This window comes from Chelonoidis abingdonii, chromosome 2 (assembly GCF_003597395.2).
Source record: "Chelonoidis abingdonii isolate Lonesome George chromosome 2, CheloAbing_2.0, whole genome shotgun sequence".
Taxonomy (NCBI): domain Eukaryota; kingdom Metazoa; phylum Chordata; order Testudines; family Testudinidae; genus Chelonoidis; species Chelonoidis abingdonii.
In genome coordinates this window covers 21329236-21345058 of record NC_133770.1, presented here as the reverse complement: position 1 = coordinate 21345058, position 15823 = coordinate 21329236, and the positions used below count along the sequence as shown (strand labels likewise).

General features: G+C 43.1%; 1 protein-coding gene across 1 annotated transcript in view; it reads right to left on the bottom strand.

The window, feature by feature from the left end:
• Positions 1-15823, bottom strand: part of RNF32 (ring finger protein 32) — a 55346-nt gene that overhangs the window by 16598 nt on the left and 22925 nt on the right. Inside the window, exons 4-7 of the mRNA XM_032783883.2 lie at positions 12288-12430; positions 8795-8827; positions 8177-8301; positions 7859-7967 (exon numbers count right to left, since the gene is read on the bottom strand). Coding sequence (XP_032639774.1) covers positions 7859-7967; positions 8177-8301; positions 8795-8827; positions 12288-12430 — 410 coding nt within the window. The remainder of the gene's footprint in view (positions 1-7858; positions 7968-8176; positions 8302-8794; positions 8828-12287; positions 12431-15823) is intronic.

Below are 15823 nucleotides of genomic sequence, written 5' to 3'. Positions count from 1 at the left end.
ATGCCGCTGCTTCTCGGCAGCATTTCGGCAGTGACACTTTTTGATGATGCTGCTTCTTGGCAGCATTTTGGCGGCTGCTTGTCCAGCGTCCGTGCTCCTCAGCGGCATTTCGGCACCTTGTTGTCCGGTGCCCACCACCCTGAAAGGTTGGGGACCACTGATGTGAATGGATTGACCTTCTAGTTTGGGAAAGATGTGCTGGCAGGCATATCTTATGTCCCTAAATTCTGGTTTACTGACTGCCATAGCTTCGAGAACACCCTTAGGTGGTAATATTGATGGTAGTCCTGGCCCACTAGAAAATCTACAGACTTCTTGTGAGAAGAGTGTATCATAACATGCAGGTATGCATTCTGAAGTTTGAGGGTTATGAAATAGTCCCCAGATCAAGGGGTGGGATGATAGCTGCAAATGTCATCATCTCAAACTTCTGAATCTTGATGAAGGTATTCAGCATCCTGAGATCTAAAATCTGTCTCCACTTGCCCTTCTTTTTGGGAATGAGAAAATATTTGGATTAAAATCCTCTTCCCTTGTACAGTGGGAACTTGTTCAATGGCTTCTAGGCAGAGAAGAGACAGAGTCTCCTATTTCACAAAAGACTTAAGAGATTGGTCCCTGAAAGGGATAGGGAAGGGGAATGTGAGGCAGGGGCATGGAGTGTAAGTGGATGGAATACCCTGATGTTATAACTTTGAATACCAATCTGTAGGTAAATCTGCTCCCATGAATTGTGGAAATGGGAGAGCCAAACTGTAATAGGTGAGAGAATAAGCTAAGCAGAATAGTGCAGTATCAGATCAGAATCAACAGAGTGTTCCAAGGCATCCAAAGGAGCTCTTCACAGATGATTCCTGCTGTGTCAGTGGGGTTGTAATGGTGAAGGCATATCTCCAATTAGGTATATCTCCAAGATAGGTATATCTCCAATTATTATTAAAAAAAGTCTTTCCATTTGTGTAGTCTCTTCTTAGGTGGCTCAAGTCATATGTGGTAGGTGGAAAATGGGAGTGGACAGGACCTCTGAGTTGTTTGAGACCTACTGAAACCCTTTTTTTTGCAGGAGTGTGTGTATATATATACCCAGGGAGCAAAAGACAATTCTAGAGTCTTTCAAGGAAGAGGAGGTTACTTACCTTGTACAGTAACTGGAGTTCTTCAAGAGCTTCAAGATACGTGTGCACCTGTGCACTCTTGACTGAAGACTTTTGTCAGTAGCATCTGGAGATCCGTGCCTGAGCCCTAGATACCTTTGTGCTCCAGTACAAGGGTATATAGGGAGGAGGTGGACCTGCTGCCAACAATGGAAGTTCAGTGAAAGACTCTGAGGCAGAGGGGAAGGAGGGCAATCCTCGTGAGAAGGGTCTCAGAAAAGAGAGGGGGGGACTGAACTTGACGGAGCAGGCTGAAGAAATCACCTCTAGGATCCATCTGTCTGAGGTGATGAACTCCCAGAAAGGCAGGAAATGGGAGAGATGATCCCCATAAAGGTGTGTGAGGGGGAACAGATGTAGTGTAGGAGCTGGAGCAGAAGACCATTTGTGACCCTCAACCAGTGGGTCAAAATAGTTGTTTTGATGATGTTACTGACTGGGAGATTGCTGTATAGGGTGGCCCTTTCTTAGCAAACCTGGGCTTCTTCCTGGAGAGTTCGGCCACTCTCATGGGCTGGTGGCAGACTTTGTGAGACCATTGAGCTGTCTGTGATCTACTATATTTTCTCCTTGTTGCAGCTGTATAAATGTCCAGGGATCATAGTGTTGCCCAGGAGTATTTAAATGAATGAAAGGACCATCCATGGTTCACTAAACAACCTAGGTCTCTTGAAGGGAAGGTACTTGAAAGTATTTTGTACCTCCAGGGGGAGGCTAGTGGACTGCAGCCAAGAAACTCAGTGTATGACTGCTGCAATACCATGCAACATGCAGCCGTATCGATGGCATCTAGTGAGGCATGAAGAGATGCCTTGGCAATTGTCTGGCCTTCTGTTAATGAGGGCTTGAAATCATTCCCTCTGGTCCCGAGTCAGGTGTTCAATAAAAGATGAAAACATATAACAGTTGGTAAAATCATATTTTGCCATCCGGGCTTGGTAACTGGCTATTCTGAACTTCAAAGGAGCTGACGAGTAGCAATTCCTGCTTAGAAGATCCAGACATTTTAACTTCTAGTCAGATGGCACTAAGCAGGACTGATGTCGCTTGTTCTGTTAGTTAACAGTCTTGACAGCTAGGGAGTTGGGTGTAGGGTAGGATAAAAAATATACTCTGAGCCTCTGGGTGGGATGTAATATTTTTTTATCAGCCCATTTACGCATAGGTGGTATTGTAGCTAGAGTTTGCCACACCGTACCTGCTGGGGCCACCAGAGCATTATGGATGGGCAAGATGATTTTTCCCTGAGGAGCTGTAAGAAGAATGTACAACAGGGAATGCTGGGGTTCATGTATTTCTTCCAATGAAATTTGCAAGGTCTACACTATATGTTTTATAAGGTGTTGAAATCACTGACATAGGATGATGGAGGATGCATGACAACTTCATCTGGAGAGGAGGAGGATTTGTCAAAGATGGTGTTTCTTTTTTCTCAGTTGGCCCTTGCTCCTCTATAAGATCCTCCTGTGGAGCAGAATCCAAGGGCAGCAGTTGCTTGTAAGAGGACACTCATAAGATGCGACCCTGTAGAACTGGGTCACCCTAAGAAGCCCACTGTGGTGAGGAATAAGGAAAGGGGACAGGGCTTCAAGGTTGTCCTTCCCAAGGTTGCCAGTCATATCTTTTGCTGTGAGTTTCCTCCTCAGTGAGTACCTGGTAGTACAGTTGGTACTGAGGGCCCAGACAGGGTCCTGAGATTGCACTGGTATCCTCAAAGAGATTGTGTGGGGCTGGTGACCACACTGGTACCAGAGACTGAGTCATCATTAAATATGGTAGGGATTGGAGGCTAAATAGGTTCCAGGAGGTGAGTTGGTACTGGCACCCCTCAGCAACAGTGATTCAGGTTCTTCCAAAGATTCCAGTGCCCTCATGGAATCGGAACCTGGATAGTACCGGGGACTCTAGATAGGGACGCTCTGGATTCAGTATGTTGGGTGGTATTGGAGACGGTACTGAACTGTGATCAGTGTGCCCTTCATATTTGGGTACAGAAGATAGTACCAATAACCATTTCAGTTTGGTTCTGGAGTCCTTGTGTTCCAAAGACAACGAGTCTAGTGCTGATGCTGTTCTAAGTTGTTTACCTGACATGTTCTTGGTACATGGCATGGTTTTCTTAGCTGGTGCCATGATCTTGGAACTGGAAGGGATGAGAACCTCAGCGCTATCCGTATCAGGATATGAAGTCTCCTGAGACCAAGACCAAGGAGATGACTTTCCCACTTCTCTTATTCCATTCTGGAGAATGATATCTCTTCTTAGAGGGTCTGGATGGTTGTGAAGGGCCCTCAGGGTCTTTTGCTTACTGTCGCAGCAGAGCCAGTCACTGGGGCTCTGATCAACTAGATCCAAGACATAGGGGATGAACTGGATCCCACGAGTCTCAGAGAGTGCTCCATCAACAGGAGTTTTTTTGAACCTGCTTCTGAAGCCGAGCAGATCTCACATTTGGAGAAGACATGAGTCTCTCCCAGGCAGAGAAGGCAGCTTCAATGACTATTGCTGAGTGGAAAAGACCCATGGCATGTCTGGCAGGGTTTGAAGCCCAGGGTCTTGGGCATAATCGCACTTGAGTCTGTGGACCAAGACTTGAGAGGGTGGGGGAAAAAGACCCATATTGGGCAAATGAAGAAGGGAAGGGGGAAACTAACCCCCAAAGTGCATACTGTGCTAAATAATAAAAAAATAGAAGACAATACCAAAAGAAAAGATGATGTGAGAGAGGTAGGAAGCTGCATAGCTAGCTAATGGACACAGCAATGCTCCTTCTCAAGTCACAGTCTTGAAAAGGAACTGGAGTGGCAGCAGGTCTAGGAGCACAGGGAGGTGTAGGTGGAGGCATGACCCAAAGACACTGCTAATGAAAGTCTCCAACCAAGAGTGTCCATTGGCATGTGCATATCCAAATGCCGAGTACCCACAGGGACACTGCTCAAAGAAGAATGTAAGGACTAATCTGTGGGCTCATTGAATAATTTGAGGCCATTGAAGGAGAGGTCCTCTACAGCATTTTGAACCTTACACAGGAAGCCTGAGGACTGAAGTGATGATGCATGGCGCATGACCATGGCTGTGGAGATGGAGCAAGCTGCACTGTCAGTTGTGTCAACAGGCACCTGTAAAGTCACCCTCACCAGGAACTGTCCCTCCACAGTGACAGCCTGAAATTGCTCCCTGTCTTCTTGTGGGAAATGCTCAATAAGATAATTAAATTTGACATAGTTGATGTGACTGTTTTGTAAGCATCACCTGACAATTCACAATTATAAACTGCTGGGAGGCAGACAAATAACTCTTACAACCAAGTGAATCAAACACTTCTGGTCTATGTCATGTGGGGTAGCTTTTGAATGGTGCAGTCTGTTCCATTCATTAACTGCATCCACTCCTAGGGTGTTGGGGGTGGAATGAGAAAATAAAGACATTGAGCCCCAGCTGGGAGTAGCATTTTTTTTATCTGCCCTCTGGAGCTGTCGGGGGCAGTGTCAGCGGTTTGCTAAATCATGTTGGTAGGCTTCAACTGCACTTTAGTCAGAGTCAGGTCTTTTGGATTTTTTTCTAATGGAATTTGGAAAGTGTTTGCCACTTTCTTCATCAAATTCAGAACTGTTTGAAGTCATCTGCAACAGGCAATAGGGGCATAACCGCTTCATCTGGAGAGGATGATGATACATTTGTTTGCTGAGTATGCTCCTTATCAGCCCTCCTTTCTTTCTCCTCAAACATTTCTTTCTGCAACGATGATTGCTAAGGGGAAAGGATGAGTGCAGGGAATGCTGTCTCTGGTGTTCCGCATGAATGACAGGTGCCTTTGAAAACTGGTGGTGATTATAATGCTCAGTGGTCCCAGTATGGCCATTGAGGCAACCCCAAAGAAAACTGGGGAGGCATCAAGCACTGCTCATACTCTGGAGGTTGTTGAACTACCCGGTCATGGAGACGGCGAAATGTCCCTGGGCTGAATAATTTCAGGAGAGTCAGGTCTGGGTAAACAGGGAGAAGAGTCCTGAACTGACATTTGAGAGTTTGAAGAGCTCTCAACTATATAGTGTAATAGTGGAGAAGATGATGGTTCAATGAGGGTCTGACTGTGTGGGAAACCAAGAGGTACCAGTGATCCCTGGGGTGCCAGAGATAATGCAGGTTTGCAGTACCAGGAGCCCGAGTTCAGTAAAGGAGACTCGGGCTCATCAGACACAAAAACAGGTCCCTGGAGAATCTGAACAGTTGCAGTACCACATGGGCTTGTGTGAAGAGGTAGAGAAAGCTGTGATTCCGAAGGTGGCATCGACACTGGTGGAATTACCAATCGAGGTACTGATGCAGCAGTAGGTGCAGGCGGTACCAACTTCTTAGGTGCAGGGTCTTTATTTCTAGTACTCTGCTCATGCTTCAATGCTGCTATGGCTTTGTACCAAGCGATGAGTACCCTGCAACTTACATGAGTTTGTGGACTTTAATCTGGAAGTCTTGGTACTGGAACCACTCGAAGCCTCTGTCAAAATCTTTTGAGGAGTACAGGGTCTCTGCTGCAGCAGGTCTTTTTAGAACAGTGTTCTATCTGAGGAGATTTCATGAATCTCTGAGATGAGGTCTTCCCTGTGTCTCTAATAGGTTTATGTCTCAAAGCTTGAGAGGGTGAGCGAGCTGCAGAGGATGATGGGGCACTGAAGTCACTCAGGGTATGTCTACACAGCAAAGAAAAACCCGTGGGTGGCTCATGCTAGCTGACTCGGGCTCGCAGGGCTCAAGCCGTGCAGCTGTTTCATTGCAGTGTAGACTTTCAGGCTCAGGCTGGAGCCTGAGCTTTAGGACTGTCCCACTCTGCAGGTTTTTCTTTGCTGTGTAGACATACCCTTAGAGCCCGCTGTACAAGGATCCTAAGCCGGGCAGAGGCAGTGCTCCATTATTAGAAGATGGAATTTTATTTCTCTCTCTCTCTCTCCCTCCCTCCTAGAGCAACTTTTGAAAGTTGTTCAGAACTTAATTAGCAGGCATGTGTATATCCCCAAGGTGGCATATACAGTGTGAATGGCCATCACTAACTGGGAAGGACTCCTGGCAAAGAGGCAAGGTTTGAAGCTTGGAGACGTAGGCATACTGCAACAAAAACAGGCTTCACTGGGAACTTCCCTTATTGTCAAGAGGGATTGAGGGGAAGAACGTGTGTGAATAGCAGGAGTCAAAAGCCCTTGGCTAACTGGAAAAAAAAGAACTGAACACTAAACTAACTAAAACAATAAAAGGTATAAACCACAAAAGAATAAAACTGACTAAAAAAAACTAGTTAACAAGTAAAATTGTAAGCAAATGCTGAGAATGCTCCTTCTCAGGGCAAGGTGGCTGAGAAGGAACTGAGGGCAGTTTGTCCATCACAGTCCAATATACTCTCAGTATGAGGCACGAAGATAGCTAAGGTGTATGCACACTCCAAACGGACACTGATGCCAAAAATTTCCAATCAAACAACCATGCACACCATGGAAGTGGAGCCTCCATAGAGACACTACTCGAAGAACTGGCCTCATTTCTTCTACTTGTCCTATAGGAAGAGAGCCCCAAAGTTCTCATTTCTGAGCTGGATTTGGAGGACCATCCAGTCCAATTTTTGGAGTAGTTATGAAAGAACAATGACTAATAACGAAATCTCTGATTCATTCATTTTACTACCATATCTGCTTAATGTGTACTTCTACAGGAAAAACAGATTCCTGGGATTTATGAGAACGGAGAAGAAAAATCCAAAACGAAAGGAAAAGAAATACTGTTATTAGCGTAAGCACAGGTTAGGCCAGGAGTGGGAAAACTACAGCCTGGGGGCCGCACCCGGCCCTTCAGATGTTTTAATCCGGCCCTAGAGCTCCTGCTGGGAAGCGAGGTCTGGGACATGCCCCGCTTCATGTGTGGCATGCCTCCACGTGAATCCCAAAAGCAGCAGCATGTCTCCTCTCCGGCTCCTATGCGTAGGGGCAGCCAGGAGGCTCCACGTGCTGTCCCCACCCCAAGTGCCACACCTGCAGCTCCCAGAGGCCAGGAATCACAGCCAATGGAAGCTGTAGGGGCAGCACCTGTGGACAGGGCAGCGCACAGATCCGCTTGGCTGCAGCTCCATGTAGGAGCCGGAGGGGGCGGACATGCCGCTGCTTCCAGGAGCTGCTTGAGGTAAGGGCCACCTGGAGCCTGCACCTCAACCCCTTGCCCCAGCCCTGATCTCCTCCTGCCCTCTGAACCCCTTGGTCCCAGCTTAGAGTAGGCTCCTACACCCCTAACCCTTCTTCCCCTTCCCCATCCCAGAGCTCGCACCCCCAGCCGCAGCCATCACCACCACCCCCTGCACCCCAACCCTCTGCCCCAGCTTGGGACTCCCTCCCGCACCCTGAACTCTTCATTTCTGGCCCCACCCCAGAGCCCAGACTCCCAGCCAGAGCCCTCATCCCCCTCCCCCCGCACCCCAATCCCCAATTTTGTGAGCATTCCTCGCCCGCCATACACTTTCCAGATCCAGATGTGGCCCTCAGGACAAAAAGTTTGCCCACCTCTGGGTTAGACTTTATGTAAAATACACCCTAAGCTATATTAGAGTGTTTGTCACTCTTTGCCCCTAGAAAGGGACTGACTGAGGCTTTGAGAATGTTTGATTTAATGGAAGGCTAGGAAAGAATAGTACATTAACTGAGACTGAAGAAACAAATGCAACGTACCTTTGCTTCAAAGAATTTTTTTCTTAATTTGCTATCTTGTGGAGGTACTGTTTTTCTCAAATTTTTATACCATTTTCTAACAACATACCCTCTCCAGCAAGCTTGGATTCTATTCAAAAGAAAATGTCGATGTTCAACAAATGCAAACATAAATTTAAAGAGAATAAAATAATTACCTGAAACATAACCATCTGAAATTTTTCAAACACTTAAATATTTACAGTGCATCCATCAGTGCTGAATTTTCATTATGTAACTTGGAGCAATACGGCAAAATAAATGTTCAGCAACAGCAGCTCTATTGGAAGTAATCCTTACCTCGTAATACACTTTATTTTAAACAGACGCGCCCCATCATGTATTACTCTGGTCTGATACTGCTTCTTTCTACACAAAGGACAGGTCTTTTTACCTGCAAACTTTTCAAAAGCTTTCAGGCATGCCTAGAAAAATATTATCATTTTAAAATGTAAGTAGTCACTTATAATTTGTAGATGTAATGTTAATTTTTATTCATAAATAAACCAGATTCACTTTAGATTACACTAAGTGAACATTTTTTGCTCTTTCATGAATTCAAAATAGCATATTTACAAGAATATACGTTTATATCAATAAACTACTGGAAATAAGCAAATGGATGATAAATCTTTTTAGCCTTCATGGAATCAAATATAATGAATTAAGCTCTCTGTCACTTCGATGTACATAGTTAGTAATCCGTATACAAACATATGTGGGTTTCCCTTGTATGCAAAATGTAACATTGTAAAACAGGAATAATAATATCTGTAAATTATGTTTCTAACAGTAAATGATATTGAGTCAAAATGTCTTCTTGCAAAACCAGAAATTGTGCTTACAGTAGATTTAGAGCATTTAAATTACAAGAATGCTGTATTGCATGCTTTAATAGTTAAACCAGGGTCTACTTACTCTGTGAAATACATGGGAACATGAAAGCAGCACCTATTGTTCACAGAAAAAAAAACAAGAACAGCTTGAAGTTTAAACTAGTTTAAAAGCTGAACACCAAAAATACATGAAGTAAAAGAAAAAATCTGAATGCAGAAAGGTTTACAATCCTGCTTGTTGGTAGTACTGCAAAAGACTTCTATTGAAAATAAAGTTTAAATAATTGCAAATTTTATTCTAAAAAAAGAAATATAAATGAACAGCATAAAAAACTTCTGTAGGAAGCAACTAGAAAAATAAAATACAGCTCAAAGAAACAAAATGGTCATTCATTAGTTTTGAACTGCTTCATATAGAAAAGCCCATAGCAAATGGGGGGGAGGAGGAGCCGTAAAATGCCAAATGACAAGAGAAAATACATTTAAAATAAAAACTGATCTTTTTTCCCCAGAAAACAGTTAAATTTCAGTAACTGATATGCAGCACACACAGTCTTCTCAGAGAAAGTATGCTCACAAACTTCATGCAAACTTCACCTTTTTCTGACCCAAACTCCTATCAAATGGTAGTGATCTCTATTCTGACAAAAGGTACAGCATTAGACAAAACAGGCAGTTGGTCCTTAGTGGAAGGAAAAACTGGGGAAGGACTGAAAGGCTACGTCTACACTACCTGCCGTATCGGCGGGTTACAATCTCATCTAGACGCGATATATCGATCCCCGAGCGCGCTTATATCGATTCCGGAACTCCACCAACCCCAACGGAGTTCTGGAATCGACAGGGGGAGTCGCGGACATCGATCCCGCACGGTGAGGATGGGTGAGTAATCCGATCTTAGATATTCGACTTCAGCTACGTTATTCACATAGCTGAAGTTGCGTATCTAAGATTGATTTTTTCCCGTAGTGTAGACCAGCCCAAACTAGAATAAGTACTGTGCATTACTGAGCTGGCAAACACAAAAGGATTAATGGCTAAACAGCCAGCAAAAGGAAAAGCTTTCAGATACAATGGCTTTTTTCTCTTGAGGGAGGACATTTAATGAAACATGCAAGACAAAAAGAATTCCAGAGACATTTCCCTTTTTTGTGCCAAATCTAAAGTAACCTTTTCATGAGTGCTGTCTTTTGCTCTCTCTAGTTAAAACTTAGACCTAAAGGGTAGCCAGACTGCCTGAGTTTGGCAGAACAGCCTTGTTCTTCAAGGCCATCCCACCTGTCTTTGTGCAATTTTATACTTTCTTTTAAATAGGTAGCAATGTGGTAAAAGGGACAAAACTGAAATTTCAACCCACCCACTGCCCCCACCCCAGTTCAACAAAGCAGAAAAATACCACAAAATGCAGAATGAAAGAAACTTACAAGCAACTTTGAATAATGGTTTTCTCCTCCTAATTACGTTAACATCTGTCTAAAGAACAGCACTCATCTTTAGCTAGTTACTTGTCCTTTTTGTTTAAGTAATTTTACAGTTATACATGAGGGAATATTAATAAAATGTTTAATGCAATTATGCTTACATTGCACATATTTGATGTATAAAACCATCAAGGTAAAAAGCAGACATGCCCTCAGAAATTGTGACTAAATGACCAACTTGTATTGGGGACACACCAGTTTCACTCTGTGGACAAAAATAACTAAAGAACTATTTTTTTAAAACTAGTCTCACAAGAAAATAAGAGAAATAAGACATTTTTTTTAAAGTAAATTGCTCAATCAATAACTACTATACAATAATGATGATGAACTAAGGTTAAGGCCGTAGCCACTTAGGCTATTTTTGGTTGGCTCAAACCCCAAGTGGGCACAGACCTATGGAAGTTTTGCAGGACTAGATATAGAGGTCTATTAGTTTTCTTCCCCTAGAGTAATATTTTCAGCAGCAAAAGAATGTCCTATTAAGCATTCTATACCACATCTCTCTCCAGGGCAGCTTCAGATCTGGTTATAATGGTTGGACAGGCAATCAGATATTTGAGTGACATCTAGGGATTTCACTGAGCATGCTCAATAGAATCCCCATTATCTATATGTGCATATGGGTTTTTCTCCTGACTACCAGTTATTTGTTAGTTAGAAAACTGTGTTAAAATGGCCTCATCTGAAGCTATTGCTCTTTCCTGTCTGACAGGTCTGTTACTGAGGTTCATCAAGAAGATTTTTAACAATAATTGGCTTCTACCTCTTCTGGTACCAGCGGACAACATAAACAGCCTTAACAAGATGCCCTTCAGAGACTAACACTTTAATTTACAGAAGAGCAAGAAACAGCCTACTTGCTTCAGTACAACTTTTTTTACTTTAACACCTAATTGCCTAGACTACTTTCCCCCAGTAAGTACTGCTGTAAAATGCTGAGTAGTTTTCAACTTCCACTGAAGTCAATGGGAGCTGAAGCTGCTCAGTACCTTATGGAGGGGGAGGGGGGTTGAATGCAATGATGCCCAGCAGAGTTACTCCAACCAAGAGAGGAAGAAATCCTCAATTGTGTTGAGACTTTGAGAAGAGCTAAAACTGGGAACTAAAGAGTACAGGATGTGACAGCTTAATCTGTATGAATAGTTCAGGATCTGGGAACGCCAGGATCTCTGAGCAGCAGGAGCCTGCACAACCTAGAAAGTCAAGAACATGGTCTAATGATCCTTTAATTAGGCAATGTAATTGACATTCTCTTAATAAAAGGGAACCAGTGAAAACAACCTTTACAAAAATCATTTGTGGCGCACCGACAGTGTGTTCAGTGATGCACAGCACACAAAGCAGACATGATTTCTGTCCCAAACAGTTTGCAATCTAAGAATTGGACCCTGCAAACACTTCAGAAGTTCTATTGACTTCAGTGGGACTTCACTCGGAGTAAGTATTTGCAGAGCCAAGCTGTAAGATAACAAAATAGAATTTTCATATCCAGGTCACTAGTTCAAATCCACCCAAGGTCACTACTGACCAAAATTCACTATCTTGTAGTTTAGGGTCTCATGAAATGAGTTGATATCAGTACTCTTCTTTATGGACATGGTTCCAAAATAAAAAAAACCATCACCACAAATTGTATCCTGACAGTCTGCAGAGGTGTGAGAGGCCTGGATGAAGACTGAACTGTTTTCTGACCTCCAACAGAAAGCTTTCTCTGGATAAGGGTTGTTACACAATGGGTGCTGCAGGAACTTTTTCCTTGCTATCATCTTTGTTGAATTTGTTCTTCCATAGCCTTTAAACTTGCATAGTCTTTAAACTTTAGTTCTGTCAATCCAGTTCATTCCACAAGTACTAAATTCACACAAAATAAAGTAATGGAAATACAGCAAACGAATAATTGTAGAAAAATAAGTTACACAACAGACTCATTAAGTCAGCAAATTTCTCAACTTGGAATCTCTAATTTTTTCCTCTTGTTCCAACTAAAATTTTCTAGTATAACCATAACTTTGGAAAATGAATAACTAATAAGTGCATAACTGTTTAAAGAATGTTTTTGTGCAGAATACACTCCAAAAGTTACAAATGTACCTGTGGTTGAAGTGCAAATTCTTCCCTACATATTGCACAAGGTTGCACAGAATCTCCCTGTTTTATAGATCTTTGCTTTACTTTATCCCATTCTTCTGCTGTTAGTGGCAAGGAAGGAGGCTCAACTAAGCCCAGTTTCTGAGCTAGAGTGGAAAAAAAAAGACACACATTGATACTTCTACGGAATTAATTTTTCTTCACATAAACTCATCGCTACGTAGCTATTTAAAAATACTGTATACAAATTCATAACCAAACTACATTCCAACTTATCATGGAGTATTCACTACGGACCTGATTCTGCAATATTCTGAAAGCGCTCAGCTCCCACTCAAACCAATGGTAGTTCGGCATGCTTACCACCAGGCATGAGGTGTTTAGCACTCATCAGAACTGGCCTTTTTAATGTATATGGTTAAAGCAGAAACATGTTTTTTTAATTTCATTTTTTTACATTCAGGTAATATGCATTTCCTTATCTGTTAATAGCTACTTAAGGTTTATTAAACTTAAATGCATAGTGCCTCATATAAAAAACACAGTGTAATTTCAAAACCTTCAATACAAAAAATTGTTGGAGTGTTTTTATACACAAGTATATTAATATATATGGAGATCCAGTTGAGGGGGAGTCAAACATGATGCTTAGTTTACTGGCCTGAGTAACGGGACAATAGGGGTGCAGTCCATAGTGACTGAGAGGAAGGAGGGCTTGCAGAGAAAAGAGTAAGAGCTCTCTTATGGGCATACTGAGCTGAAGCCAACAGCTTGATATTTACAGGGAAATGTCAGGAAGACTGGATGAAATTTTAGTTTGAACAGGAGTGGAGTTAGATGTGTGAATAGTCAGCACAGAAATGATACCTGAACTCACAATTGCGAATGAGATCACCCAGAGAGGTTGTATAGACAGAAGAGGAGAGGGTTGAGCGTGGAGCTACTTGGGACCCATACAGAAAGCTGGAGGTGTCACAAGGAGGAACCTCTGAACAAAATACTAAAAGAGCGATTAAAAACAGGACAAGAATCAGGAGACGTAAGAGTCATGAAAGCCAAAAGAGGGTGAATTTTCAAGAAAAAGGAGCACGGTCTACAGCACTACAGGCAGCTGACAGGTCAAGAAGGATGAGGATGGAGTACTAGTTCTAAACTTTGGCCAGGAAGAGATTATTATAGACTTTGGGAACCATTTTAGAAGATGGCAGAAGGCAGACTGGAGAGAATCTATGATGGAAATGGAGGAAAGGAACGCCAAATAGCAGATGTAGACAGAACATCTGGTGAGTTTAGAGATAAAGGGAAGATGAGATAGTAGTTGTAGAGGCAGATGTGGTAAGGCAATATGGGAATGACTAAAGCATGCTTGTAGTGTGAAAGAAGGAGCCTGAGGAAAGTGAGAGGCCAAGGAGAGGGTGATGGGATATCAAGAAGTTGGGAGGAGAGGGCGTCACTGGTAAAGGGGAAAGGGTTAGAAGAGGACAGGAAATAGGAAATTTCTGTCTGAGATGGAAAAATAAAAAGAAAGTGAGAGGGAAGACAGGAAGAGAGGAGGCCACACTGGATCTTCTTGACTTTCTCTCTGAAAAAGTCAGTAAGATCCTGTGTGGAGAGGGAACTGGAGGCCGGAGATGGAGGAAGGTTTGAGGAGAGAGACAAAGGGAGGAAAAAGGTGGTTCACCTTAAAACAAGCCTATATGGGCAGCTCAGGATTCCATTCCTACATGGAGGAATCCTAAGCCAGCACAAAGCTGGCTTTAGCACCCTCCATATTGGCCCCCATCCAGCCCTGGGACTGGGGGAGGGGGAAAGGTGCAGCTGAAGATTCAGATTAAAGAAAAAGAGCAGAGATGTCTGTTTTTAATGCGTATCAATGCAAAATATCTGTGATTCTTTTCTGAAATCAAACAAATGAAGTTAAAGAAGTACGGATTGGATGAATGGACTATAAGGTGGACAGAAAGTTATCTAGATTGTCGGGCTCAATGGGTAGTGATCAATGGCTCAATGTCTAGTTGGCAGCCGGAATCAAGCATAGTGCCCCAGCAGTTGGTCCTGGGGTCAATTTTGTTCAACACCTTTATTAATGATCTGGATGAGGGGATGAACTGCACCCTCAGCAAGCTTGCAGATGACACTAAGCTGGGGGGAGAGGTAGATATGCTGGAGGGTAGGAATAGGGTCCAGAGTGACCTAGACAAATTGGAGGATTGGGCCAAAAGAAATCTGATGAGGTTCAACAAGAACAAGTGCAGAGTGCTGCACTTAGAAGGAAGAATCCCATGCACCACTACAGGCTGGGGACCGACTGGCTAAGCAGCAGTTCTGCAGAAAAGGACCTGGGGATTACAGTGGTCGAGAAGCTGTGAGTCAGCAGTGTGCCCTTGTTGCCAAGAAGGCCAATGGTATATGGGGCTGTATTAGTAGGAGCAATGCCAGCAGATCAAGGGAAGTGATTATTCCACTCTATTCGGCACTGGTGAGGCCACACCTGGAGTATTGTGTCCAGTTTTGGTCCCCCCACTACAGAATGGATGTGGACAAATTGGAGAGAGTCCAACAGAGAGCAACGAAAATGAGTAGGGGGGTGGGGCACATGACTTACGAGGAGAGGCTGAGGGAACTGGGGTTATTTAGTCTGCAGAAGAGCGAGGGGGGATTTGATAGCAGCCTTCAATTACCTGAAGGGGGGTTCCAAAGAGGATGGAGCTAGGCTGTTCTCAGCAGTGGCAGATGACAGAACAAAAAGCAATGGTCTCAAGTTGCAGTTGGGGAGGTCTAGGTTGGATATTAGGAAACACTATTTCACTAGGAGGGTGGTGAAGCACTGGAATGAGTTACCAGGGAGGTGGTGGAATCTCCATCCTGAGAGGGTTTTAAGACCCAGCTTGACAAAGCCCTGGCTGGGATGATTTAGTTGGTGTTGGTCTTGCTTTAAGCAGGGGATTGGACTAGATAACCTCCCGAGGTCTCTTCCAACCCTAATATTCTATGATTCTATTCTAAGGCTTAAAGAAATTAAAGGACAATATAATGAAAAAACATTAATTTAAGGGCTAATTTCTTTTTTCTTAAATGGCATACCCTGCAATTCTTCTCTGAAAGGTTGGATCCCATTGAATACTTACAGGGGTGGACTAGAGCTGGGGATCATGATAAAGTGCTAAAATGACTCACTCATGCCATGTAGTCAGAGAAAAACCTCCAAAGCTGAAAAATGAGATTCACATGCACCTGTAGAGAAATGCGTATGGTTCTGGGATAACACTCAAACAAACACCATTACACTTTTAATCAAATATAAAACTTTCCCTTTTAAAGATACATATTTTAAAAATATCTTTTAAGACACGGTGGGTCAGATTTTTTGGCATACCATTTAGGAGAGAAGAATTTAACAGGTAAGCTGTACTTTTCTCAGTCAAATGACATGTCCAGCTATCCTTCATTGATATGGTTAGTAGAGACAGCCATACATAGGCAGGAACAGAGATCAAAAATAAAAGTTTTAACCAGATAGAGTAGAAATAACTTTCTGC